This window comes from Gobius niger (genome assembly GCF_951799975.1).
Source record: "Gobius niger genome assembly, chromosome: 9".
NCBI classification, from domain to species: Eukaryota; Metazoa; Chordata; class Actinopteri; order Gobiiformes; family Gobiidae; genus Gobius; species Gobius niger.
This window is the reverse complement of record NC_136860.1, coordinates 35685049-35712971: the sequence shown is the minus strand read 5'-3', so window position 1 is coordinate 35712971 and position 27923 is coordinate 35685049. Positions and strand designations below refer to the sequence as shown.

Sequence of the window (27923 nt, the reverse complement as noted above, 5' to 3'; positions counted from 1 at the left end):
AAATGAGCGTCTGAAAGAGCCTCATATCATGTGAGCGGCTCCATGAAGCAGAGGAACAAGATCAACCCCTTAACTCCCACCTGAACCGAGCACTTTTTCTCCAGCTTTACCCCAATCTAAAAGCCTCTGGAAGAAAGGTGTGGAAAATAGCAACAAAACTGAGACGAAAACAAGGATGAAAATGTGAAAAAAATTGACAAAAATTGGACAAAAAAGGGATAAGAATTTGACGAAAAAATGCGAATAATTTGACGAAAAAGTGACCAAAAAAAGTCACGAAAAATTTGACAAAAATGAGACGACTGCCCAACAAAAAAAGTGATGAAAAAAAATCTGATGACGTGAGGAAAAAGATCAATTTAGTTTTGTAGGTCTTTCAAAATGAGGCGTTACACTGGCCTACAGGATTTGGGTAAAGCTGAACTGGAGAAAATGCTCTCGGTTCAGGCGGGAGTTAAGAGGTTAATACGATTATAATGAATGTTATCAATGCAGAGTCGACTACATTAGTCCTAAATTTAGTCAGATAAAAGTTGACTAAAATTGAAAAGATTTTTTTGACTAAATCTCGACTAAAATTGCAAGAATTAAGTATTACATTAAAAAAAAAATGCAAATACATATACAGACGATAAATATTGAGGGCTCAAAATGTATTTAAATTCTTTAACAATAAGTCGATGACAGCAGTTTATATCTATAGAATCGTTTTGTTATTTGTTTTTCGGGTGTAATGAACGGCTCATGTTGAATATTTTGCTGATGAGGTTTTCCCACATGGAGGTGGTTTGGACAGAGGAGGGAGAGTAAAAGAGGAAACAGGAAACAGGAGCTAACGAAGCTACAAACACGAGTAGCATAACGCGCTGCTTTGTGCTGAATAAGGGAAGATCTCGCTCGGCTCTTAAGGCTAATTTTGTCTCATTTAGTTTTGCTTCCTCTCTGCAATTAAAAGGTGCTTTACTCCCAAATCGCCGTTTCACACCAGCGGCGTCTCCCTCGCGCTCCACACACTGTTTTTCTTTTACAGCGTTTTAATTGGTTTGTGAATTTAAATGATCTTTGTGGCACCGAACTCGGAGACGGTGCGGCGTGATCCCGGTTCGTGATGCCGACAAATGGTTTTCACGGCTCCTTTTGCTAAACTTTAAGTGCTGTGTTGCTCGTAAATCTTCATCTAGTCCATAAACGTCAAACATCTTTATCTTTAGTACGTCTTCACACAATCCGTTCTCAGTGATTGGCCGATGAAAGATGGACTGGTGGTGAGTGAAGCAGCGGATTAGCCGTGTGGGTGTGAGGGTTAAGCGTTAGCCACATTAGCCGCTAACTGCAGCTGCCTGTTCGTTGACCTCCGTGAGTCTGAGCGGACCGAGGGGAGTCCTTGAACTCCGGACTGGGACTTTGAATAAAGAGCATAGAGAGATGGAGAAGAAGAAGATACTGGAAGTAGGAGAGGAGGACGAATAGAAATTGTCTCCTGGGTTTAACTGCCAGAGCCCCAGAGCGTCATGAGCGATGCCAAAGATAATGTTTTACTTACGGATATCTTCGAATCCATAAATAATAGAAAGCGTGATGACGTCATCAGGTTCTCCAATAGTAGCGCCTCCCCCTGGTCACATGGTGCGCCGGCTGCAATCTGAGAATCTGAGAATTCTGCTTCTCCGTTTGTGCGTGGATGCAACCGGAAAAGCCATCACATACAACGTCCTTGGTTGTGGAAATGATTCATCTTGAGGTGCTTGAGGCATTTTGTTTGGTTTACGACGGAAGAGAACAAGACTGCGTCCAAAACCATCCAATTATAGCCTCTATGTCTGATCCTTAACCTTTCATGGGGTCGACTGTTCGATCTCTATGCGGTTAGTGAACTTTTGCTTCAGCAGCATTTTCCCAATTTGACCGTCCTTTTCCTCCCTTTACATCTTAGTTTTCATGTCAGATATAAAAATGATGATGTTTATTTCATGATGTTTTGTCTGCGAGGTGGGGGCGACCCGGAAGTAGAAAGGCCGTCTTTCCCGCGGGTTTTCATTCATAAATATTGACAGATTTGACATCCACGTGTCCTGCTAAGGGGCCCCGTGATGACGCTTTCACCCAAATATGGTGTTTTTCCTCCTACGAGACGCCGGAGCGGAAAAGTGGAAGAACGGGCCGAGCATGCGCACTCGCTACAAAACTTCAGGGAGCAGTGGCTTATGGGACGGCACATGGCTCCTAATCACCGGGTAGTTAGCACCAGAGGTCTTAATGCTAAAGTGGCTATGATAGTTAGCATTGAGACTCCTTTTCCTAGCTCCTTCCAAACTGACAGACCAATTCGGAGGCTTCTTATCATGGCGTTGACGCACATCCGGTTTGGCGTAAGAGCTCTTCCCAATCTGCTCGTTTCAGACCAGACTTTTTCATCCCTTTTTTTTGCAGCTCTTTTTTGCATTTTCATCACATTTTCTGAACTTTTTTGTCACTATGTCTTCTCTTTTTGTTGCTTTTGCATCACTTTTCAGTCATGGTTCCGTCTCTTTTATTCCTCTTTTCATCGCTTTTTTCCATTGCTTGTTTTTTTTACACTTTTCGCAGCATTTTTTGTGGCCTTTCCATCACTTATTTTGTTCCTTTTCGTTCGCGTTTTCATCCTCGTTTTTTTGCCGCTTTTCTCAAGAACCTTTCAGACTTGGGTAAAGCCAAACTGGCGACGCTGTGCTCGGTTCAGGCGGGGGCTAAGAGCTGCTTAAATGAACCGCACTCCATTATCTTCACACCTTTTTCTGCATCCAATCTTTCTCACTGAGCAACGGGCAAAACGACTCGACTCCGAGCCGCCGTAGATCAAACCTAAACGAAACCTTTTCTATTCGACACCTCCGATATCACTCCTGTTTCCCGTTACGCTGCCCTAGCTCCCGCCCCCATTCCACCTTCCATCAAATATTTAAAAACCAGGCAAAGGAGCCGCGTTATGGACTCGGAAAAACCCATTCTGCGTGTTTCGCTGTGGAATTGCCCCTCGGACCGGCGCACTCAGTCGATCCGACGTGACCGATGGCGTCGTTTATCCGCCGGGACGGCCCCTTTGCGCGGTTGTAGCGCCCCCCGGCTGGGAATTATTCAACTTTTTCAATCATTTCGTGTGAGCGCGTTTCTCCCCCCAGTAGCCGCGAGTCGTCATCGCACGGAGTTGGCAGTTTCCTCCTGGATTACGGGTCCGTAGCCCGCGGACCCACACGGCGGCGGCGGTCGTATAGCGGTTTGGTGGTGTGGCAGGTTTAGCGTCATTCATCCAGCGTTTTATAAGCTTAGACCGGGGAGAGGAGGAGAAAAAAACCCAAGTGCCAGGAGTGATAGAGAGACTTGAGAGCTGGAGGGGCTAACATGTGGGGAATTACAGCGGATTGAGGAGAAATTGAGCCAAAATGGAGGAGTGTTTAGCCGCGAGGAGTAGTTTTTTATCGGAGAGCTGAGACGTGCCAAATTTGCTCTAAGCTTTTTTACACCACAGCGGTTTCCACGGAGTTAAACAGACGGAGACAAACGAGGTGCGGTGAATAGTTTATTGAACACATTAACTTTTAGCATTAGGGTATGGTGTTTTATGAGCGGGGGCTTTGGCACAAGGGGGGGGACATTACGGGCCCCCGAAATCTGGCCACTCAGAGGGACAGTGGGAGCAGTGATGTGACGCTCTTTAACCTCCACCTTAACCATTTTCTCCAGCTCAGATTCACCCAAATCTAAAGGCTTCTCCGCTAGGGCTGGGTACCACTACTTTAAAGGAACAGGCCAGCGTTTTTTCACACTGAGATATGTTCTTACCTGAGCTTAGACGAGTTCTTTAGGACCTGTCTGATCTTCAGTCACGTAAACACAGCGCAGACGGCGTTAGCATTTAGCCCCTCCCTCTCTCCTCTATAGCTCCAAAACAGTTCAAGATAGAAGCTACCAAGCTCTTCCACGTTTTCCCTATTTAAATATGGTTACGTGAAGTGTTCCACTACAAAGTATAATTACACACAATTAAACAATGTGGATTTTCTAAGCGGATAAAAGGGGGGACTATATTGTAAGGCGTAATAATACCAGGAGTAGTTTGGCATCCGCGCAGTAAAGTGAAGATTACTGCGCAGTGAAGTGAACCAAACATTTCCTCAAAAACAAAATAACTTTTCCTCTATATAATATAGGCCTTTAGAATGCTGTGATGTCGCCTGCAGCCCAGCAAAAGTCCCTTTAAGTATCAAATGCAGGAACCAGAATAAAATCTTTAATATTTAGATCCAAGTTTTTATGCTGTTGGTTCGGGGACAGAATTAAAGGAAGTGACTTGGTTGTTTCGGATCAAATAAATGATTCCCCCCCATTTTTGTCCAATTATTATAAATTTCCCCCCATTTTTTCCCACATTGTTTTTTTTTTTTCCTCATTTTTTTTACCCAATTTATTCCCAATTTTTCCACCTATTTTTTCCCTGTTCTCTTTCCGCTCCCTCTTGTCGCTGCGAGCACGGGCTCCAGAGAACAGGACGTCTGAACTTAAAGTGCACATGCTGAAGATTGTACCCATTTTTCTGTAGTTCCACTTCTATATGTTAATAGCTTCACTTCCTTCTTGGACACAGACAGGAAGTGACTTACACCGCGTTCCAAATTATTCTGCAACTCATCGTTTCAATACATTTTAAAGCTTGTAATTAACTGAAAATGGTCATTGGTTGGATTTGCAGCATTAGGAGGTCATATTTACTGAACTCAAAAACTATTTCAATCAAAAACATCTTAACAGGTCAAGTTGTATTTTACCAAACAGTGTTCATTTCATCGACTAAAATATTTAGTCTTATTTTTAGTCAAAGTGATATTTTTGTGACTAAAATTGGACTAAAACTAAATTAAAAGTTTCTCATGAGACTAAAACTGTGACTAAAATGTCCAGATATTTGAGTCGACTAAAATAAGACTAAATAAAAATGAAAAGGAGAGACTAAAATCATCCAAACTTGTATTGAGCGTCTGAAAGAGCCTCAGATCATGTAAATTCTCTGCCAAAGGATCAGCTCTGACCTTTGTTCATGTGGAGCAGCTCCATGAAGCAGAAGAACAAGATTAAATAGATAGAGACGGCATCTCTGGAATCGCCCATATATGGTCATTTTTGAAAACAGTTAAGGGGGAAAACAATTTTGAAAAAATGTAAACTTTCTCTAATTATTCAAAAACGACTGTAACAAATGCTGAAATATGAATATAGTTTCTACTAAATAAAGATACAAAGACATGGGGAGGAGCAAAGTGGTTCAACAGCTCATAAATACATGAATAACGGAGAATGCTAACTTGATGCTACATGTTAGCATCGGGCTAATGCTAACGGTTAGCTAGCGCTTGCTACAACTGCCGTTTTTTCACTTCTCCTGTACAATCTGCTGTGAGAAAATATCCATATGGGCCCGATTTACACCTGACTTTATTTGTGTGATAAATAAGTTCATATTCCAACAGAAAATGGCTAAAAAGAGGGAAAATTGTGTTTCTCTAAAGATTCTATTTTCCCCCTCGGCGAAGCCACGCCCCCTTCTATGACGAGATGCGTCTGTATCTATATGATTATAATGAATATTATAAAAGCAAAGTCGACTAAATTTGTCTTAAATTTAGTCGACTAAAACTAGACTAAAATTGAAAAGATTTTTTTGACTAAATCTCGACTAAAATTAAATTACATTTTAGTCAAAAGACTAAAACTAAATTAAAATATCTTGTCAAAATTAACACTGTACCATAGGACCTTCTTTGAGCAGCTTCGAAATTCTTAAATCCCTTAAACTGGTGAGTTTTTGGACAGTTTCTGCTTGGATTTGTTTGCAGGATGTTAGAATAGAGCTGCTGTTTGGATGAAAACTGCCTCCCACCCTCATAGATGTTTTTTTGTTGAGGCTCCAAAGGTTCTCAATAGGGCTGAGGTCAGGGGAGGAGGGGGTCCACATCATGAGTTTCTCTCCTTTTATGCCAATGATGCAGAGGTTTTCTTTACAGCAGGACATGTACGGCTCTTCTTTTTGTACCATAGAGGAAAGTGGTCAGTTAGAAACATATTTTTCCCATGATTCTGACCCAAAACATGACTCCGCCCCCTCCACACTGACATCACAGCCTTGTTGGGACATGGGACAATGAGTCTTCATGTATTTCTGAGCCACTGCAGCCGTTTCTGTTCATGAGCTTCAATTAACAGTTTAATATAGAAAAATAGAAAATAGCCCTTGTATTTATTTGGTTTCTTTGGGACAGATCCTTCCCGGCCCGGCCTCTCTCCTCGCTGTGCTTTCCTTACAGATGCTTAAACATAAAGGCAGAGGTGGAGAGCGGGAGGGACAGGGCGCTGCAGTTCCTCCCAGTGTGATCGCAACACGCCGCAGCGCTGCGCTTTAATTGGTCTAATCCTCTTTTTGGGTTTTATGAGCATAAATGATTGAACACTTGTAACTGGGATTATACACGACGGAGCGACGACAGGCGGAGCAGCTTCACGTCTCCACTGAGGTCACGGACACCACGAGGGCCTAGAAGAACATCAGTGCTTCGCCTTTTTCTGGTGATTATTTCAAACATGCACAGTTTGGTTGTAACATGCAGTTATTCTAAAGCAGCGGATCCAGAGTTTCCCTTGGTTTTGACCCTTTAAAGTGGCTTCAAAAACGTCCAACGCAGGAACCTGAAGAAATCTAGTATATCTTTAGAGGCCAGGTTTGGTCCAGGGTTCAGGAAAGTGACTTGGTTTCACCTCAAATAAATGAATTTATTTATAAGAGATGGTCTTTAGATGACACATATGTTAGTATAGGTATCCAAAAAAGTATTCTTCAGGTATCTGTGTTGTAAACCAAGCAAACCCCGGGGCAAATTTTAATCACATATTTGTCATTTTTTTTGTCACATTTTCGTCATTTTTTCAAAAAATTTTTTTGCAATTTTTTGTCATGTTTTTGTCACATTTTTGTATTTTTTTCATCCATTTTTTGTCACTTTTTTGCCAATGTTTTCTCACTTTTTTGTCACATTTCCATCATTGTTTTCGTCTCAGTTTTGTTGCTTTTTCACAGCTTTTTTCCAGAAGCTTTTGGACTGGGGTAAAGCCAAACTGGAGAAAATGTGCTCGGTTCAGGCGGGAGGTAAGGGGGTAAACTAACCCTGTAGTTTAGACCAGTGATTCTCAACCTGGGGGTCGGGACCCCCAAGGGGGTCGCCAGACAGATTTGGGGGGTTGCCAGATCATTTAGATAAAATATACATATTTTTATTAGCATATAACCTAATATTATATTATAGCACGTGTTGGAGAGTGCCATTATTTGTTCATAATTTGATGAATTTATTTCAGACATTTGGTTTTTTTTCTTTGTTTTTTCAGAACTATATAGGCTAATGTTCCTATTACCAACAAGTCCCGGAATGTATTACCTCAACAATTCATTTAAAGTGATCATTTTTAATATAAACTGCAAAATCCTTCTGCCGTCGGTGTCCGCTCGTCTCATCACCTACGGCAACAGTGACGGCTCAAACGTGCATTTCATTATGAGCTAATGCACGTTTATTACATGGATATTGGGGGCTGATTAAGCGTGTTTACGGCGGGGTTTGTAATTAAAAAGAGGGGGATTCGGGGGCGCAGAGGAACGAGCAGTAACCACGTTTAATAATGCGCCGTAATGTTTTTATGCCCCCGTCTCTCAATGGGATCGGGACAAGCAATTATTCCACTTAATAGGCCGTAATGATGTCTCTGAAGCAGCTCGCCCCAATGAAGGAAACATATTACATTCCTCATATTGATGTAATGAGTCTATATATTGTTTAATCTTCTTTCATTGCCGACTTAACTGCCTTCGGAGTGTCCAGCGCCTCCTCTGCCTCTTAATGACCCTGGACGGGAACATACGGGCAAAGTCATCACCTGGAACGGTTACGAATGACCAGGTTGTTCCAGGTTGGCCCCCGCAGAGTCCAGAGTCGTGTGGAGTTTGCCCGGCGCTCTTTAATACCGGCGCTAGAGCTGGACCATCGACGTATTCGGGACATGGACAGTGTTTCGCTCACAGTGGGAGAAACGGTTTGTAGTTTGTCCTGCGAGAACTTAAAGGATAGTCTGTACTAGGGCTGGGCAATTCATCGACTTTATAATCGGACTTTATAATCGACAGGTTTACAGCCAGTTCTTTGACACAAAGGGCCAGATCTTGTGGCGGCGCACGGGGCGGCGCAGGCTCTTGGCGAATTATTTTCCGAGTCGCTATATGTGCCATTGGCCTCCGCCACCTGTGAGGGGGCGTCACAAGAGGAGGCGACTGCACTGATGGAAACACGGCTGACATTCACTTCCTGGTTTACATTGCGCTGTCTTGCGTTCTTTCTTAAGCCTTAGGCTCTCACAGGTCAAACTAAAAACTTTATTTACCCCATCGTGAGCTAAACCATGTTCACGTCTCCAGAGAAAAACAGCTACAGCGTCTGCTGTGGCGCGGATCGGCCGCGCTCGGTGTGAACGCGAAGCAAAACAAAAGCACATGTTCACCCCCCACTCCCACACAACCACTCTCCTGGAGGCGGAGGCGATCTGTTTGGAGGAAAATGTGTGTCTCCACCCACTTAAATGCACTAAGTCTGGAGCAAGATCACAAAGTGCTGCTACTGAGGCAAAATGTCACGCTATCGTCTCTGTTTTGATGCACAAGACCAGCCTGGTTTCTTTAATTGTGACTAACCCAGCGTTATCTCAGGAGGAAGATCTACTCATAGAAAGTGTTTAGAAACCAGGCATTAAAGTTGTTTTTAACGTGTCTAAATTCCAAAGCTTTTCAATGGGCGACTAGCGGCGATATGGAGGTACTACAGCAATGGCGGCCCCTAGTGTCGTGGTCATAAAGCAGCACAGCCAGCGGGCATTGGTTTGTGCACAAGATGCCAACTTCGTCTTGAGCAAAGCTGTTGTTGCGCCAGGCAAAATCAGGACTTGTATCTTTTTACATTACAGAAAGTTATTGAAACAACGCCACAGCGAATGTGCTGTAATCAAATCTACAGGCGCAACAACCGCATATTTGAGTGGGTAAAGAAACCCTGTGAAAAGTCCAAAACTGGGAAGTTTGGAGTCTGTAGGAGCTACTGAAGTGGAGATGTTGTTGCAGGAGTGGAACGAAAACCTAATTCTGAGGAAATTGTCCCTAAAGTTTTGAAACGTTTCAAGTTGAATGGTTTTGTATGGCCCAATATCACAACAGAAGTGGCCTCACAGCTGCACCAAACATTAAGGCAATAAAACAGAGCAATAAATATGACAATTAAAAGTTCAGGTAAATATAATGTCCAATAGGAGGTAGCGACGAGCGGCGCGGGTGTCCCCTGTCCTTAGACTCTCCAGCACGGCGAGGAAAAACTCAAAAACCAGGCAGGAGAAAAGAGAAACCTTGGAGAGAACCACAGAAGGAGAGATCCACTCCCATGGACGGACAGGCTATAGAGACCCAGGGCCGTGAATGTCTGCGCGTGTACAGTGCCTCTCGAACGTACTAATACACCTTGAACTTTTGCAAAACTGAAAAGTGGGGCGTGCATAAGTATCATACAGATGAATGAATACTTTGTGGAACCCCCTTTTGCTGCAATAACAGCAGAAAGTCTTTTGGGGTTTGACTCTACAAGATTTGCACATGTAGAGACTGACATTTTAGCCCATTCCTCTTTACAAAACAACTCAAGCTCTGTCACATTAGAAGGAGAGCGTTTGTGAACAGCAGTTTTCAGATTTTTCCACTGATTTTCAATAGGATTTAGGTCAGGACTTTGACTGGGCCATTCTAACACATTAATATGTTTTTATTGAACCGTTCCATTGTAGATTTACCTTTGTGTTTAGGGTCATTGTCCTGCTGAAGGTGAATCTCCGCCCCAGCCTCAGTTCTCTTGTGACTCCAGCAGGTTTTCCTCCAAAATGTCTCCTGTAAGAATAGTTGTGAACATGGATGGAGCCAAATACAATCTCCCCAGTCCCCGCTGAGGAAAAGCAGCCCCACAGCATGATGCTCCCCCCCGTATATTTGACACTGGGGATGGTGCAGTCAGGACCATGAGCAGTGTTAGGTTTGCTCCATACATAACGTTTTACATTTGGGCCAATAAGTGAAAAAATCATCATCCAGGTCGCCTTTCGCAGAACACGTGGATACAAATCACACATGGGAAAGCGTTTTTGTAGTTACTTCCTGATTACGTTACTGGAAAACGACCTCAAAACCCTGTGTCCTGCCTTTAAATAAACCAAAATGAATAAAGAGACGCTTCATTCTTCACACACAGTGAAGCAGCAGCTCTGGAGCAGCCACAGTTTGGACGAGTGATGTCACACTCACCAACTCCAAACCCCAATCCCTCCTCAGTCCCAGTCCCCGCTCCAGACCTGACCCCCCCCCTCCCTCTCTCTCCCCCTCCTGCTCCTGTCTGCGCCTCCGCTTCTGTTACCTAGCAACTGCCTCCCTCTGCTCCCTGATTGGTCCGCGGCCCTCCCCCCTCCGCTCAGTTGCTATAGGAGACTTTCGAAACACATCCTGGCTTGTTTTACAGTCCAGAATTTAATAATGGCAAATTTCAAAATGGAAGGCAAGGTCAGTGTTGCATTAGAGCCGGAGCTTCTGCCTACAGGGCTTGAGTCGCTGCACAAAACGGCGCAGAAATTTGAGGAATCTTTTTTTTTTTTTTAATGATTTTTGGCTTGTGGGCTTTATTCAGCAGGACAGCACATGGTGAAAGGGAGAGAAGAGAAGAGAGAGTCTCACAAAATGACAACATTTTCAGTTTTATAAATGTTATGTTGTTGTATTATTGTGTCCTCAGTAGGCTAATTTGTTTCCATTATGGTAAAGAAAAAAGTTTGAGCTTCCAAGATGCACCGATACCACTTTCTCTAAAACCGATACGAGTACTTTGATTTAAGTACTCGCCGATAACGAATACCGATACAAGTACACGGCATTAGGCACGACTTTTTCACAGCAGGTTGGTTAGTAATTAGTTAATTTGCTCGTATACATTTCCTTCAGTAAAGTAGACTTAAATGGACTGTACGGAGTTTAAAAATGTTAAAATGATGTGTTTTCTTCCCCCTCCATGTTCCAGCCATGTCCTAACGTGTAGAATGAGCTCAGACCTGTTCACCACAACTGCCTCTAAAATCCTGCACTGTCGCTAAAAACGGTGATACTTCGGGTCCGAATTACCGTCATGCACGAGCTTCATATAGAAGCTGCAGTTACACATATAGCCTGCGGTGGCAGTAGTGAGCATAAAATGGCCAACTTGCATCTAGTCTCTTTAAGAGAAGTTATATCAGAATAGAACAGATGCCATTTTATTTTATTTTTTTATGTCTCTGTCCATCACAGACAGAAAAGCTCATGTCCTAAAGCTCCCAATGCCTGAGCTTTATTCATTTATGTGTTTTTATTGAACAATAGTATTGAGATGTTACTTAAATGGTCTCTTTTCGTCTTTACTTCAGCTCCTGTAGATTTTCTCTTGTGTTTGTAGTAACTTAGAGAGTAGCTACAGCGTTTTCATTGTTCTGCTGCAGCTCATTTTCCCTCAATATAAACATGTTGTATGTCTTTCATTTGGATTTTCTGAGGACTTTTTAGTCGCTGGGTTAGTTTTTCAGATGAATAAACCCCTGGGCTTAAAACGGCGTCAGAATGGCCAAAACTGCTAGCCGCGAGTTAGCAACGTTAGCCTGTATGTTGTAAACACTGCAGACGCTGTAGCGAGTTAGCATCGTTAGCCTGTATGTTGTAAACACTGCAGACGCTGCAGCGAGTTAGCAACGTTAGCCTGTATGTTGTAAACACTGCAGACGCTGCAGCGAGTTAGCATCGTTAGCCTGTATGTTGTAAACACTGCAGACGCTGCAGCGAGTTAGCATCGTTAGCCTGTATGTTGTAAACACTGCAGACGCTGCAGCGAGTTAGCATCATTAGCCTGTATGTTGTAAACACTGCAGACGCTGCAGCGCTAACAACATTAAGCTCTGGTTAAATCCAGCTCAGACTCTGATTTAAGGAGTGTCGTCTGTAATAAAGTCAGCTCTATGTGGATTATTGTGTTTACACTAAACAATTCTCCAGTTTGTTGTTACTGGTATCGGTATCGGTGCATCCATTTTTAGCAAGTGTCTCCCTCAACATCTTAGTTTGAATGTCAGAGAATAAAACTGACCAAACTCACCCTTTACGATGCTTAGTTTATGACGTTTTGTCCGTTAGCGAGACAGAGATTTCCAGGAAGTAACTACAACATGTTTCCCATGCGCATGTTCGTTTGGTATCCACGTGTAGCACGAAAGGCCACCTGAGACGACACAACTTAGGGGCCTGTATATCCACTTTAGCAGCTCCTACAGAGTCCAACTGTCCAGTCTTGAAGGTTTCTTAAAGAGGTGGTATTCTGCTTTTTTCAGTCCCATAGCACCAGTCTATATCACACTACAATGATGACAAACCTTCTGTTGGTCTGTAAATGCAGTAAATTAGAATAACTGCCTTGTATAAAATGTCTCTCTCAAAATGGCTGTAGTGAATGTCTTGAAATAGGCCTCTGTGTCTTTAACCCCTTAAATCCCACCTGAGCCGAGCACATTTTCTCCAGTTTGGCTTTACCCCAATCCAAAAGCTTCTGGAAAAAAGCTGCGAAAAGAGCAACAAAACTGAGACGAAAACAATGATGGAAAAGTGGCAAAAAAGGGACGAAAAATGTATGAAAAAGTGGCCAAAAAATGTGACAAAATGTGACAAAAAAATTACAAAAATATGACCAAAATTTGATTAAAAAAATTGACAAAAAAACGGATAAAAAAATTGAAGTGATGAAAAATTCATGAAAAAGTGGCAAAAATGTGACAAAATGTGACAAAAAAATTCCGAAAATATGATAAAAATTTGACAAAAAAATTATAAAAATATGACAAAAACATGGCAAAAATTTGATAAAAATGTGACAAAAAATAACAAAAAAATGACAAAATGTGACAAAAAATGTACAAAAATGTGATAAAAAAATGTGATAAAAAAATTGAAGAAAAAATGTGACAAAAAATGACAAAAAAGTTACAAAAATGAGTTGAATACCCAACAAAAAAAATCTGGAAAAAAAATCTGTTGACTTGAGGAAAAAGATCCTTTCGGTTCAGGCGGGAGTTAAGAGGTCACGAACCCCTGAGCCTTTAGACACGCCCCCTCCACACGCTGTCTGTGGCATCAGTGGGGAGGCGGTTCTGCTGAGGAGCAGTGGTTGGTTACTCGGCTGGTGACGAAAGCTCGGAGGCGTCTCCAGGAGGTGGGGGCGTTCCTAGGAGGACTCAGGCAAACCTATCCCTAAAATGGCCGCCATCAGAGTTTTTACAGATTACTCACAAATATGTGAATGTGCCAAGGCAACACTTCAGCCATGTTTTTAATGAGGGAGTGACAGAATAACATGATGGAAAGCTTGAAAAAGTCCATTTTGCAGAATACCCCCCCCTTTAAGATAGAGTTCCCAGCCTGATTTATTGAGCTTTGAACCTAAAAAACGAGGCGAAAGTTGAATTTTTAACAGATTTTTAGCTTATTCCCAAAGCTAGATCACAAATCCCCTCAGATAAAATCGTTGTAGCTCATATATCAACGATACATTTAAACCTCTATCCATTACTTAGATTCCGTTGCTGAAAATACAGGCAGTTTGGGCCATTTCATGTGAAAATGTAAAATGACAGAAAACTTGCATTACATTTCCCCCCTAATATCTCTATCAGTAACGTACAGCCGGAGTTTGGAGTGGATATCTTTAGACGTGAGCGCGGACTATTCCTGGCCCCGTCTGTGTGGACGGCGTGGTGTCTGTGTGGACGGCGCTGGTTTAACGGCGCTGGTTTCGGTGAAGTGCCGGAGCGTGAGGGTGGTGGTGTTCGCGCTAAAGGGAGGAGGCACCATTCAGGAGAAAAGAGCTGTTCTGGGCAATTAGACACAGCCAGGCGGGTGTGAAGTCTGACACCTGAGCCTCCAGTGAGAGAGGGGGAGGGAGGGAGGGAGGGAGGGAGGGAGGGAGGGAGGGAGGGAGGGAGGGAGGGAGGGAGGGAGGGAGAGAGGGAGGGAGGGAGAGGGAGGGGGAGAGGGGGAGAGGGAGGGAGGGAGGGAGGGAGGGAGGGGGGGAGGGGGAGAGAAAAAAAGGAGAAGGTGGAGAAGGAGGGAGAGAAGGAGAAAGCGAGGGGGCAGAGAAGGGGAGAGAGAGGAAGAGAAAAAAGGAGAAGTGGAGAGGGAGGGAGGGGGGGAGGGGGAGAGAAAAAAAGGAGAAGGTGGAGAAGGAGGGAGATGGAGAAAGAGAGGGGGCAGTGAGGGAGGAGGAGGAGGGAGAGAAGGAGAGAGAGAGGGAGAGAAGGAGGGGAGAGAGAGGGAGAGAAGGGGAGAGAGAGAGAGAGGAGAGAGAGGAGAGAAGGGGAGAGAAGGGGAGAGAGAGGGAGAGAAAAAAGGAGAAGGTGGAGAGGGAGGGAAGGAGAAAGAGGGGGGCAGTGAGGGAGGAGGGGGGAGATAAGGGGAGAGAAGAAGAAGGTGGAGAGGGAGGGAGAGAAGGAGAAAGCGAGGGGGCAGAGAAGGGGAGAGAGAGGAAGAGAAAAAAGGAGAAGTGGAGAGGGAGGGAGGGAGGGAAGGAGAAAGAGAGGGGGCAGTGAGGGAGGAGGGGGAGAGAGGGGTAGAGAGGGAGAAGGGGAGAGAGAGGGGGAGAGAAAAAAGGAGAAGGTGGAGAAGGAGGGAGATAGAGAAGGAGAAAGAGATAGGGCAGTGAGGGAGGAGGGAGGGGTAGAGAGGGGGAAGGGGAGAGAGAGAGGGAGAGAAGAGGAGAGAGAGATGGGGCAGTGAGGGAGGAGGGAGAGTGAGAGAGAAAGAGGGGGAAAGAAGAAGGTGGAGAGGGAGGGAGAGAAGGAGAAAAAGGGGGTAAAGAGGGAGAAGGGGAGAAGGAGGGAGAGAGAGGGAGTGGAGAGGGAGAGAAAATGAGAGAAAAAAGGAGGGGTGGAGAGAGAGAGGAAGGGAGAGAGAGAAAACGGTCATTACAGCTGTTCTTGTGTAATTTCCTAAGCTCTTCCCTACAATTTCCATCAAAATTTGCAAGTAAAATCTTAACTGCTGAACCCCCGCCTTCACCAACTGCACTTTCTCTAGTTCAGCTTTACCCAAATCTAAGGCCAGTGTAACGGCTCATTCGAAAGACCTACAAAACTGATCCTTTTCCTTGCGTCTTTGTCGCGTTGTGATCGCTTTTCTGTTGCTCTTTTGAGGTGTTTTTGTTGCTTTTCGTCACATTTTTGTTGCTTTTTCATCCAGTGTTTGATATGTGACCCCGGGGTACACGTGTGCTTTATGTAAGTTACTTTCGATTCCGGTGAACTTGTATTTTTTTGTGCCATTTTCACACATTTTTGATACATCTCCAGACATGAGCGCTGACTATTCCTGGACCTGTGTGTGTCTGTGTCGATGGCGGTGGTTTTGGTGAAGTGAGAGTGAGAGTGAGGTCGTGTTAAAGGGAGGAGGCACCATCGAAAATGGACTCCCAGTTAGTGATGGGATTTACGGGTCTTTACGAGGAGCTTTTAAGGCGAATAAATGTAGAGACGTCAATTTGAAGCTTTTGCTGAACATCACAGATATAAATATGAGAAAAAATGTATTGCATTTTTTCTGTCATTTTATGTTTTCACATAAAAATAAGTCATTTTGAGCATTAAAATGGCCAAAATTGCCTATATTTTGGGCAACGAAATCAAAATAATGAATTGAGCCAGATTAAATGTTATGGTTTTATTTTATTGACATATTAGTAAGATTTTTTCAGAGGGGATTTTGGATATTTTGTTTAGTTTTTCAATAAACTAATCATCAGTGAAAAAATCTGCTCAAATTCCGCCTGTTTTTTTGGTTTCAAAGCTGAATAAATCAGGCTAGGAATTAGATATTAAAAAATCCCTCTGACAAAACCTTCAAAATGTTGTTATGTCTCAGCCTGTAAAGTGTGGAGTCTGTGGGAGCTTCTATAAGGGCTCAGGCTCTGCCCGAGTGCGGCTTCTCTCATTCAGAGAAAACCAGCCCTGAAGTTTTGTAGCGAGTGCGCATGCTCGGCCCGTTCTTCCACTTTTCCGCTCCAGCGTCTCGTAGGAGGAAAAACACCATATTTGGGTGAAAGCGTCATCACGGGGCCCCTTAGCAGGACACGTGGATGTCAAATCTGTCAATATTTATGAATGAAAACCCGCGGGAAAGACGGCCTTTCTACTTCCGGGTCGCCCCCACCTCGCAGACAAAACATCATCAAATAAACATCATGCGAGTTTTGTCACCCTCTATAGCTCCAAAACAGGTCAAGATAGAAGCTACCAAGCTCTTCCACGTTTCCCCCATTTAATTCTGTTAATTCTGTCCCTAAACCAACAGCATAAAAATTTGGATCTAAAGATACAAGCTTTTTTTTCGGCTTCTGCTTTTGATACTTTTGGTACCCAGCCCCAGGTGGGAGGAGCTGAAAGAGAGAGTGGAAGCGACTAAATTCTATTTTGTTTCAGCTGATTTAGATCAATATTGTAATTTCTTACCAACAAAGTGCAAGGTAGTGATAACGATTAGCTTGAGATTGTATCCAAATACCCTTCAAAAAGCATAATAGGCAAGGCAAGTTTATTTGTAGAGCACAATTCATACGCAAGGCAGTTCAAAGTGCTTCACAGCTGCATAAATACAAGAAAGCAAATAGAATCAATAAAAACATCAACATAAAATTAATCAATTACAGTAAGAGGCGAGATTGTAGATAAAATGCTTTCAGTTATATGCATTTTTAAGTCTTGTTTTGATTCGCTTTGTCTTGAGAACTTCGGCCCTGGGTCTCTATAGCCTGTCCGTCCATGGGAGTTGATCTCTCTTTCTGTGGTTCTCCCCAAGGTTTCTCTTTTCTCCTGCCGGGTTTTTGAGTTTTTCCTTGCCGTGCTGGAGAGTCTAAGGACGGGGGACGCCCACGCCGCTCGTCACTGCCTCCTATTGGACATTATATTTACCATTATATTTACCTGAGCTTTTAATTGTCATATTTATTGCTCTGTTTTATTGCCTTAATGTTTGGTGCAGCTGTGAGGCCACTTCTGTTGTGATATTGGGCTATACAAAACCATTAAACTTGAAACTTAGAACTATTTCGCTGTGTCTTGAGCACTATTTCTGTCTTGAGCACTATTTTTTTAATTTTTTTATAATAGTTCCTCTCTAAAAGCTCAGAAAAGCTCCTCAGACTAAACCTCCAGCGTGTAGGTTCTCCCCACCATGATCCTGGCCCCAGACGCTGCAGCGGTCGCCCTCTGCTCCTGACGTGTCTGTGAAGGACAGGTCGACAGAGGAGAGGACGGCGAACTTCCTCAAAATAGCCATCGCTTCTCTGGAGGAGTTTCAGGACTGACAAAACAGCGACGTGACACAAGGCCTTACAACTTAATAACATTTCTCCAGCTGTTAACAGTCCCAGCCTCCCACGCCTCTCGTCGTCCCCCCTCCCCCTGAGCGGGATTCATTTAAATACAGACTCTCGGCCTCATCTGGCGCCGCTGTGCTGAGGGAGACTTACTGGGGTTGTCATGTGGGGAGCGAGAGAGAGGATGAAAGAGTGATGTCTTAAAAGAAACACTCTCCCCCTCCTTCTCCCTCTCTCTATCTCTGAAGTGAATGAAATGAAGCAGACAGCGCACTCCTCCGCGGGCCCGTCCTGCCGAGCGCGTTTACCTGTCGTTGCATCACCGGCCGCTCGCTGCGTCTTTAAAACATCGCTCAGAAAAACACCTCCAGTCTGTGAAGGTCAGTCGCCGTCAGCTTCACACGACTCGCCGCAAAGTCACACACTTCCAGCTCCTCGGCTCAGACGGAGAAAGTTTTCCCATTATTTTTTTTACTTTCTGGAAAGCTGTTTTTTCTGTGAATATGTAACCTCCAAGTCTGTCGATGTAAATGTCTGTGTGACTCGTCCTGTCAGGGAGACGGACCAGGAATATCTGGGGAAGTGCAGGAGTGTGTCGGGTTCTGGGCTCAGAAAGTCAAAACGACGACACAAAGTTCCCAGAGTCCCTGTAACTTTATTCAGTGAGACTGTATATAACTATTACCAAATGCCTTTTGACATTTATTGCATTATTTAAGGTGATATTTCAGGATTTTTGACATAGGGCCTCACTCAGACTGTTTTTAAAGGAATAAGCCACCGTTTTTCCACACTGAGATATGTTCTTACCTGAGCTGTGACGAGTTCTTTAGGACCTGTCTGATCTTCAGTCACGTAAACACAGCGCAGACGGCGTTAGCATTTAGCCTCTCCCTCTCTCCTCTATAGCTCCAAAACAGGTCAAGATAGAAGCTACCAAGCTCTTCCACGTTTTCCCTATTTAAATATGGCTACGTGAAGTGTTCCACTACAAAGTATAATTACACACAATTAAACAATGTGGATTTTCTAAACGGATAAAAGGAGGGACTATATTGTAAGGCGTAATAATACCAGGAGTAGTAATCTTCACTTTACTGTGCGGATGCCAACAAAGCTTTGTTCTGTAATGAATCTGCTCTTTTCTTTTCTTAAATAGCACACAGAAGTAAACAGACACGAATGCGGATGAAACACACATTTGGGATTTGAAGTGAAGCTGAAAATGGTATCACACGACTTCATATGACATTGATTTTGTTTTACGTCGCCGTAGCTTTTGTTAGAAAATTAAAACAAACCTTTTTTTCCCTCCGTTCATGTAAATGACCACTGAACAATAGGCCGCCTCTGCCCCATCTGTTAAAGCGGGGCTGTTACTCCACCGTTCCCGTTCCTAATCCGCGTCCTCAGGCACAAACCAGTTAATTTCAGGGTAAATTTACTACTGAAATTAGCATGCAGACTTCATTAAGGGCTAATGAAGTGTGTTGGCTGTTTGTGACCGGCCTCCCGTGTGCTCGTGTTTCTGGGAAAAGGGAAAAGCATCAGCAGAGAAGAAGAAAGACTAAAGGCTCACATATTATTACGTATTCTGCAAAATGGACTTTTTCAAGCTTTCCATCATGTTATTCTGTCACTCCCTCATTAAAAACATGGCTGAAGTGTTGCCTTGGCACATTCACGTATTTCTGAGTAATCTGTAAAAACTCTGATGGCGGCCATTTTAGGGATAGGTTTGCCTGAGTCCTCCTAGGAACGCCCCCACCTCCTGGAGACGCCTCCGAGCTTTGGTCACCAGCCGAGTAACCAACCACTGCTCCTCAGCAGAACCCCCTCCCCACTGATGCCACAGACAGCGTGTGGAGGGGGCGTGTCTAAAGGCTCAGAGGTTCTTAAAGAGACAGAGGCCTATTTCAAGACATTCACTGCAGCCATTTTGAGAGAGACATTTTGTACAAGGCAGTTATGTAAGGATTAAACAACGCGGAGCCGCGTTTGACGGTTCTAACGCCCGACACAGTGTTGTTCCTCCTGCATTATAACGTCTAACGCGGCTCCTCGTTGTTTAATCCGCTTATACCAGGGTCCCACAAACCTAACATTTATAATAAATGTGTTTTTCATTGACTAAAGTCACTAAATCTGCCAGACTACGGGACTATTTTGTGTGGGTTATTAGCCGGTCACTGAAGGCTGGTCTCAGAGCGAGTCATTCTCCGCAGCTATTACGAGGATCTCAGTCAGGCTCAACGACACAACATCAGCACAGAATCACAACACAACAGGACTAACCTGGAAACACTTTTCCCTGGAAGTAAACACCGATATGCGGCACTCGTGGGCAGGAGTTATTTACCTTTTACAAGGTTTAACCTGAAGCTAAAGCTAGCTAGCTCAACCAGCTCAACTGTTTATGGAAACAGCTGCGGTGGAGTCGCTCACACCTGGGCCCCAACTGAAACTTTTATGTTTGACTTTACTAATCCAGACAAAGATGCTTCAATGAGGATCATTTTATGTACGCCTGAAAATGATGAATAGCCTTAACCGTTTCCAATAGAAATGTAAAGCTCATATGTTATTAACAGTAGCTAACCTAGCTGCTCACTCTCCTCTACAAACATTTAGCAAACACTAAATCCATCTCATACGTTCCTGTCAGTCACTAATTACGCCTTTATCTGATTCAGCTGTGTCATGCGTTGCTATGGCGACGCCACAGCGGAGTCACATCCCAGTGATTTAACTACCGGACTACGTGTGCGGTTATACCAAAATAATGCACCAGCCAATCAGAGTCCAGTATTCACCCAGACCATGGTGTAATCTAATTTACTGCATTTACAGACCAGCAGAAGGTTTGCTCATCATTGTAGTGTGATACAGACTGGTGCTATGGGACTGAAAAAGCAGAATCCCCCCTCTTTAAAGGGACACGTTTTAACCCTCTGTCTTGTGTCTGTTGCAGGAGAGAAGCCGTACAAGTGCTCGTGGGAGGGCTGTGAGTGGCGCTTCGCTCGCAGTGACGAGTTGACGCGACATTACCGCAAACACACCGGAGCCAAGCCCTTCAAGTGCAACCACTGCGACAGGTGAGGACCGGCTCCACTCCCCGTTCTCCTGCAGAAGCAGAAATGTGTCACGGAAATCGATCAAATAATGACTGAGGTGTTAGAGAGTTTGTTTAAGTCCAGTGGAGATAACGCAGTGTCCGTGTGAGTATATAAGAGGACAGGATAAAGGCAAAAGGGAAGAGTGAAAGGCAGTCGTGAGTGACCAATATATACAAAGTGCATGAATAATATATTTTTCATTTGCTCAGCTCAAATCGGGCTGTAGAGACGTGTCAGGCTCAGGTTCTGTGTAGCAGCACCTGTGAAAAGAGAATGAACCGATCCTACAAAGGCGAGTGTATTTGTAAAGCACAGTTCACACACAAGGCAATTCAAAGTGCTTCACATTAATTACAAGTAAGCAGATAAAACCAACCCATAAAACATCCACATAAAAACTGATTTATTACAGGGAAAGCAAGAGTGCAGTGTCACATCCTCCCGAAGGCTGTTCCTGATTATAGCTGCATGAAACTGAAACGCAGCTTCACTGTGTTTAGTCCTTTCTCTGGGAAACCACCAGGACACCCCTCCCTGAAGTTCAATCTTAAAGGAATAGGCCACCGTTTTTCCATACTGAGATATGTTCTTACCTGAGCTTTGACGAGTTCTTTAGGACCTGTCTGATCTTCCCCCGTGCCTTCAGTCACGTAAACACAGCGCAGACGGCGTTAGCATTTAGCCTCTCCCTCTCTCCTCTATAGCTCCTTACAGTAAACTGTTTAAAAAACAGGACTAAACCTGGACTGAATAAGAAACTAGACTCTTAGACAAATAGAAAAGCAGTGACAACAAGAAACACATGGGCTTTATCTTTATCTTTATCTTTATCTTTAGCTTTAGCTTTAGCTTTATCTTTATCTTTATCTTTATCTTTATCTTTAGCTTTAGCTTTAGCTTTAGCTTTAGCTTTAGCTTTACCTTTACCTTTACCTTTACCTTTACCTTTACCTTTACCTTTAGCTTTAGCTTTAGCTTTAGCTTTACCTTTAGCTTTAGCTTTAGCTTTAGCCGCAGAGCCTGAAGTTCCTGCTGTTGTTTAAACTCCAGCTGCACCGGAGCGTTTGGGATCAAAGATTGTCTCTGGAAAAGGTGAGGCTCACTCTGCATTAGCCATGTTTGGAACAGTTATGGTGCATTGTCAGTGACAGAGTGAGCGCTCTCACTATGTAACAGATCTGTGACGTGTGAGGAGCTTTCACTGTGGAACAGCTCAGTGAGTTTAGAAAAGTTTATCTTCAGTAAACGGTCCTGATGTGGATCTGGTCTGTTCCTGCAGCTCAGGAGGGAATAATGTCCCAACTCTCTTTTTATCACGGCTTTAGTGGGAATTCTGAGAAAAACATGAAGTTCCAGGTGACGCTGCTGCTCCTGTTTTCTGATGTGCCGTGTTTGTGCCGCTGAGCTGTTTGTTTACCTGAACGATACTTTTTCTAAACATTATTTGAGCTCAATTAAAATAACAAAGGTATCGAAAAAAGCACCGTTAAGGAACCGGTACCGAAAAGTAGGAATCATTAAAGTAGTGGTATCGGAAAAAAACGAACGGTGCCCAGCCCTACTGATAAATGTTGAACATGAACATAAGGAAAATGCAAACATCCATGGGATAATTAATTAATGGTAGCCTGCATCAGCCTCGATTTAGGGGGTACTATTATGAAACCCTTTAAAACCACTGCTGTCAAAAGCTTAGTTCAGCCTGTCAACCGTCATCCCAGTTTCCAATACTTATTTCTCACACTCATCGACCGAAATGGATTTGTTGAAATACCTCACTCTAAATGAAACTAAAACTAGACTTATTGAGTTTTGTTTAAAATGTGACTAAAAGCATTTGGTCTGCCAAAAACAACACGGGTCATGATGTCGTTTCTCACTTTCCTTCATACTTTTCTTGCCCAAGTTAAGTCCAATCCAAAGAAAGAGAAGCAACTTGAGGAATCCGTGTCATTCTTTGTCCAAAGCCTCGTGTTTTTGAATAGAATCTGGGGCAGCTTCTATCGCAGCAGTTTTTGTTTCCTTTGGTGCATTTCATGGTAATCTTCAGAAACAGCAGGGGGCCCCGCAGCGCCCGGAGACCGAGACAGATAAGGGACTTTTTTTTTTTTCACACCGAGATTTAAAGCCACATCTCTGCACAGACTGTATACTGGAGCGCAACTGTCAGACATTTACTTCACCATCACCATCGCAAATGCTTTTGACTGTGATGCCGATACTGCAACTGCTCCCACAATGCAACAGAGGCAAATCTTGATCAGGTAAAATGACGGAAATGAAGAATATTGGACCTTAACTTGAGTTATTCTGTCTTGCCATGTAAAAAAAATCAAACCAGTTTTAGTTTTACTTAAAAGAAAAACGTCTATATTTGAAGTAGAGCCTATTTTTTTCAGTGTGATGCTCTTTTCTGAATTTAAGTGCATTTAACTTCTCAAATCGGTAGAAAATCAGCTGATTTCAAGAGCAATTTCTAAATTACTTTTCAGAGTGCTTCTATAATTGTTCTACATCTGAAAATGATCTTTCACAAAATGAGCCTGATGAATCCTGGCATTGTCATCTTGGAATAAGCCCGTGCCATCAGGGTCCTCGTGTTGTTGTTGTGTTGTGTCAACTTTTTTAATGTTTTGTTTTTTTTTTCTCAATTTTTGTTGAATTTTTGTCATTTTTTGTTGAATTTTTGTCAATTTTTTGTTGAATTGTTGTCACTTTTTGGTTGAGATTAATCGACGACTAATCGATTATTGAAATGGTCGACAACTATTTTAGTAATCGATTAATCGTTTTCTGGTTCACACAGACTAAAATGGAGCAAAAATGACATAAAAAATGTAGTATTTTTGATGAAAACCTACTTTTTTTTATATTTAGGTCTGTAGTGTTTTGTACATTGTAAATTTCAATAGAGCCTTCAAAAAACATTTCCCTTTAGTTTACTCCATCAACACCACTTAAGCGCCACTTATAATGTGATAAATGTGATAAAAAAAATAATTTAAAAAAATTCCTACACCATTCACAGCCAAGCGATTAATCGATTAATCGTAAAAATAATCGATAGATTAATCGATTACAAAATAATCGTTAGTTGCAGCCCTAACCAAGACGCCCGAGCCACCTCAGCTGCTCCTCTCGACGTGAAGGTGCAGCGGCTCGACTCCGAGTTCCTCCCTCAGTGAATGAGCTCCTCACCCTCTCTAACCCCCGGCTCACATTAACTCGGTCCGGGTTCGGTCCGGGTTCAGTCCTGATCCGGGTTTGCCCCAAACTACCACTCACAGTGAGTGGCTGTGCCAAAAATACACTTCTTGCGGATTCTTTCCGTTGAGGCCGGGCGGCCTCGGTAACCGGACCGGGACTTCGCGGAGCAGTGTGAGTCTGCTACATTGGTTTGAATGACTTTCTAAGTTCGTGCATGCTGTACCGGACCTTAACCGGATTTAATGTGAGCCGGGGGTGAGAGAGTGCCCAGCCACCCTGCGAAGAAAACTCATTTTGCAATCTTGTGCTTTCGGTCATTACCCAGATCTCATGAGGGTAGGAACATAAGTCGGCAGGAAAAACAAGTTCTGCGACTCACACCGGTGCTACTGTTGCATCTCCAGCCTTTAAAACGATGCAAATCCTGAGTCATCCAGGCTGTCAATTCAATCTTAGAAATTAAAAACAACAACTGGACTTAGGTTTCAAACTATGCCAACATGAGGTCCAGTCGCTGCCATTCTCCTTTTCCAAAAACGCATCCAATATACGATAACAAACTGCATCAGGCCAGACCCAGGTGTAAGTCATGCCTTTCAGAGGATATAAATTCATAACCAGTGTCAGTCTAAACGGGCGACTCTCTAAAACAGGTTTACGGGGCTGTTTTATGGAGACGGATTCCTCCCCGAGCGTCTGAGTGAGCTCCTGTCTGCCGCGGTGATGGAGGAGCGCAGCCGCCGCCATTTAATGATAAGAAATATGTTTTTATCTGAAATGAACTCGAGAGGCGAAGAGAGTGGCAGACGGGTGAAGACTCTCAGAAGGTTTGCAAATCATTCCCGCTTTTTGAAATACTCTCGGATCGAAGCGTGTTTTTCACTCCAGGACTTTATTACAACGGGTTTAAAAGCCTAACAAGTCTATTTATCAAAACATGCTGTGTTTAAAGAGGTGGTGTTATGTTTTTATGTCGGGTATTTGGGAATAATCTCAAGCACGTCTTTATCACTATCTTACACTTTGTTGGTTAGAAAATGCAGTGTTGTTGGTTTGCTGCTGTTGGTCTGTCAGATCTGGCTTCAGCAACACTATGAGCCCAAAGAATGAGCTGACGACCCGAACATCCTGAATGACCAGGTTATTCCATCAATGGATGTGGCGTTACGGGCGTATTCCAAGATGACAGCGCCAGGATTCATCCGGCTCATATTGTGAAAGAGTGGTTTCAGAGATGGATCGGCCTCCACACTCACACTCTCCCATCATCAAGGCTCAAGGTTCAACTTTATTACTGTCCCGAAGGAAACTATCATGCAGCAGGTGTCCACACATGATACAGTACAACAAAAACACAGTAAGACAACAACTGTGTTTAGTGCAAAGGTCAGAAGTCATCAGTCCGGCTCTGAAGCTGAGAGACAGTCAGCAGAAAATTGCTGCTTAAGGTGCTGCAGCTGCCTTTCTGAGCGACATAAGGGGCCCGATCTTGTGCATCGAAACGGAGACGATAGCGTGACATTTTGCCTCAGTAGCAGCACTTTGTGATCTTGCCGCTCCAGACTTAGCGCATTTAAGTGGGTGGAGACACACATTTTCCTCCAACCAGATCGACTCCGCCTCCAGGAGAGCGGTTGTGTGGGAGTGTGGGGTGAACATGTGCTTTTGTTTTGCTTCGCGTTCATGCCAAGCGGACGCTGTCGCTCTTTTTCTCTGGAGACGTGAACGTCGTTTAGCTCAGGATGGGGTAAATAAAGTTTTTAGTTTGACCTGTGAGAGCCTAAGATTTAAGAAAGAACACAAGACAGCGCAATGTAAACCAGGAAGTGAATGTCAGCCGTGTTTCCATCAGTGCAGTCGCCTCCTCTTGTGACGCCCCCTCACAGGTGGCGGAGGCGAACGGCACATATAGCGCCGCCACTCGGAAAATAATTCGCCAAGAGCCTGCGCCGCCCCGTGCGCCGCCACGAGATCTGGCCCCAGATCATTTATCTCAGCAACAGCCTCTGGAATAAAAGAGTTTCCAGTACAGGGCATTCTTAACCTCTTACCACCCGCATAAACCAAATGCATTCTGTCCTCTTAGGTTATTATACAGTATAGACCCACAAAACTGATCTTTTTCCTCGTGTCGTTGCTGTGGTGTGTCACCTTTTTTTAATGTTTTTTTTTTTGTCACATTTTTGTTGAATTTTTGTCACTTTTTGGTTGAATTTTCATCCTCTTTTTCTCGCTATTTTGATGTTTCCGTGGAGTATGGTGCACCACAAGGTTCAGTTTTGGGACCATTATTATTTATTATTTATATTAATGATTTTGCTTCTGTTTCTGCGACCACCTTTCCCGCTCTTTTTGCTGATGATGCCGATCAAAAAAATAATAATAAAAAGCCGAACTGGGGAAAATGCACTCGTTAATGTTAAGGCGGGGGGTCAGAGGTTAAAATATGTATTTGTGGAAGGGTCACAATTACGCTGATTTGGGCCAGGCTGGTCAGAGTCCAGGGCTGTTTTTCAGTCCCAGTCCGCCTTTGTGTGTCCAGGTGGGAATCGAACCCGGGACCTTCTAGCAGTGAAGTAAGGGGAACTTGGAGAGTAAATGAACTACTCGAGGGGGACAAAAAGGTTGGGGAACCACTGTGTTAAATGACACTGGAGGAAACTAAAACTAGTGCATTCACTGCTGTATCTACACGCTCACCTTCATTCCCACTCTGATGATCCAGTGTTCAGTAAAAGCTACAAGTTTAGTCTGAAATACAGCTTGAAATTGTATCTGAAAGCTCAAAGCCGGCGCTCTCCTGTCCCCCCCCCCCCCCGCCGCCGCCGCCGCGTACAGTCTATGAGCGGATGATCCCGCCGCCTGTGATCCAGTCCCAGCTCTGAGCCAGGATTAGGGCCCTCCGGCACATTCAGGCAGCGGGGTTTAGACCGGGAATCCAAAAGAGAGGAGACCACTGCAGCCAATTACACTGTCTCTGAGGGGAAGAGGGGGGGGGAGGACAGGGGGGGGAGAGGGGGGAGTTCTGGCGTCTGCTAAGCCTCAATTAGCTCAGTGCAGTTTTGCCAATAGCCTCAGTGCTGCTCATCGGCTGCAACAGGAGGCTCAGAGACGACGGATGCTGCGACCCAGAGCTGCACGACTGGAGGAACGACTTTTCTGAGCAGAATATTGTCCAGCCGGGTCGATTCAGTGGGTTCTGTTGATGTGTTTTCCTGGATGATTGAGAATTCTTGTCTGATTCACCTTTTTTTTCCCATTAACCCCTTAACTCCCACCTGAACCGAGCACATTTTCTCCAGTTTGGCTTTACCCGAGTCTAAAAGCTTCTGGAAAAAAGGTGTGAAAATAGCAACAAAGCTGAGACGAAAACAAGGATGGAGATGTGGGAAAAATTGACGAAAAAATTGACGAAAAATTGACAAAAAATTGACAAAAAATTGACAAAAAATTGACAAAAAATTGACCAAAAATTGACAAAAATTGACGAAAAATTGAGAAAAAGTGACACAAAAAGTGACAAAAAATGGACAAAAAAATGACAAAAATGGACTAAAAAGTGAGAAAAAAGTGAGAAAAAAATTGATGAAAAATTTAGAAAAAATGGACGAAAAAGTGACAAAAAAATGGAAAAAAATGTGACAAAAAATGGACAAAAAAGTGAGAAAAAAGTGAGAAAAAATTGATGAAAAATTGGGAAAAAATTGAAGAAAAAGTGACAAAAAAGTGACAAAAAATGGACAAAAAATGGACAAAAATTTGTCAAAAAAAATGGACAAAAAAATCAAAAAAGTGATGAAAAAAAATCTGATGACGTGAGGAAAAAGATCAATTTAGTTTTGTAGGTCTTAGCTTTCAAATGAGGCGTCACACTGGCCTACAGGATTTGGGTAAAGCTGAACTGGAGAAAATGCTCTCGGTTCAGGCGGGAGTTAAGAGGTTAAATACTGTCAAAAAACAGCCTCCCCTCACCTGGATTTCCTCCTTCAGCCACGCCTCTCACTCTCCTCCACACACTGCGCTGCCTTCAAAGGGAAATGGAAATCTTGATACTTACACTTAAAGGAAC

The 27923-nt window shown here is 43.6% G+C and overlaps 1 protein-coding gene across 1 annotated transcript in view; it reads left to right on the top strand.

Moving 5' to 3' along the window:
- Nucleotides 1-27923, top strand: part of klf7b (Kruppel like factor 7b) — a 176728-nt gene that overhangs the window by 136593 nt on the left and 12212 nt on the right. The window contains exon 3 of the mRNA XM_079563485.1: nt 20503-20626. Coding sequence (XP_079419611.1) covers nt 20503-20626 — 124 coding nt within the window. The remainder of the gene's footprint in view (nt 1-20502; nt 20627-27923) is intronic.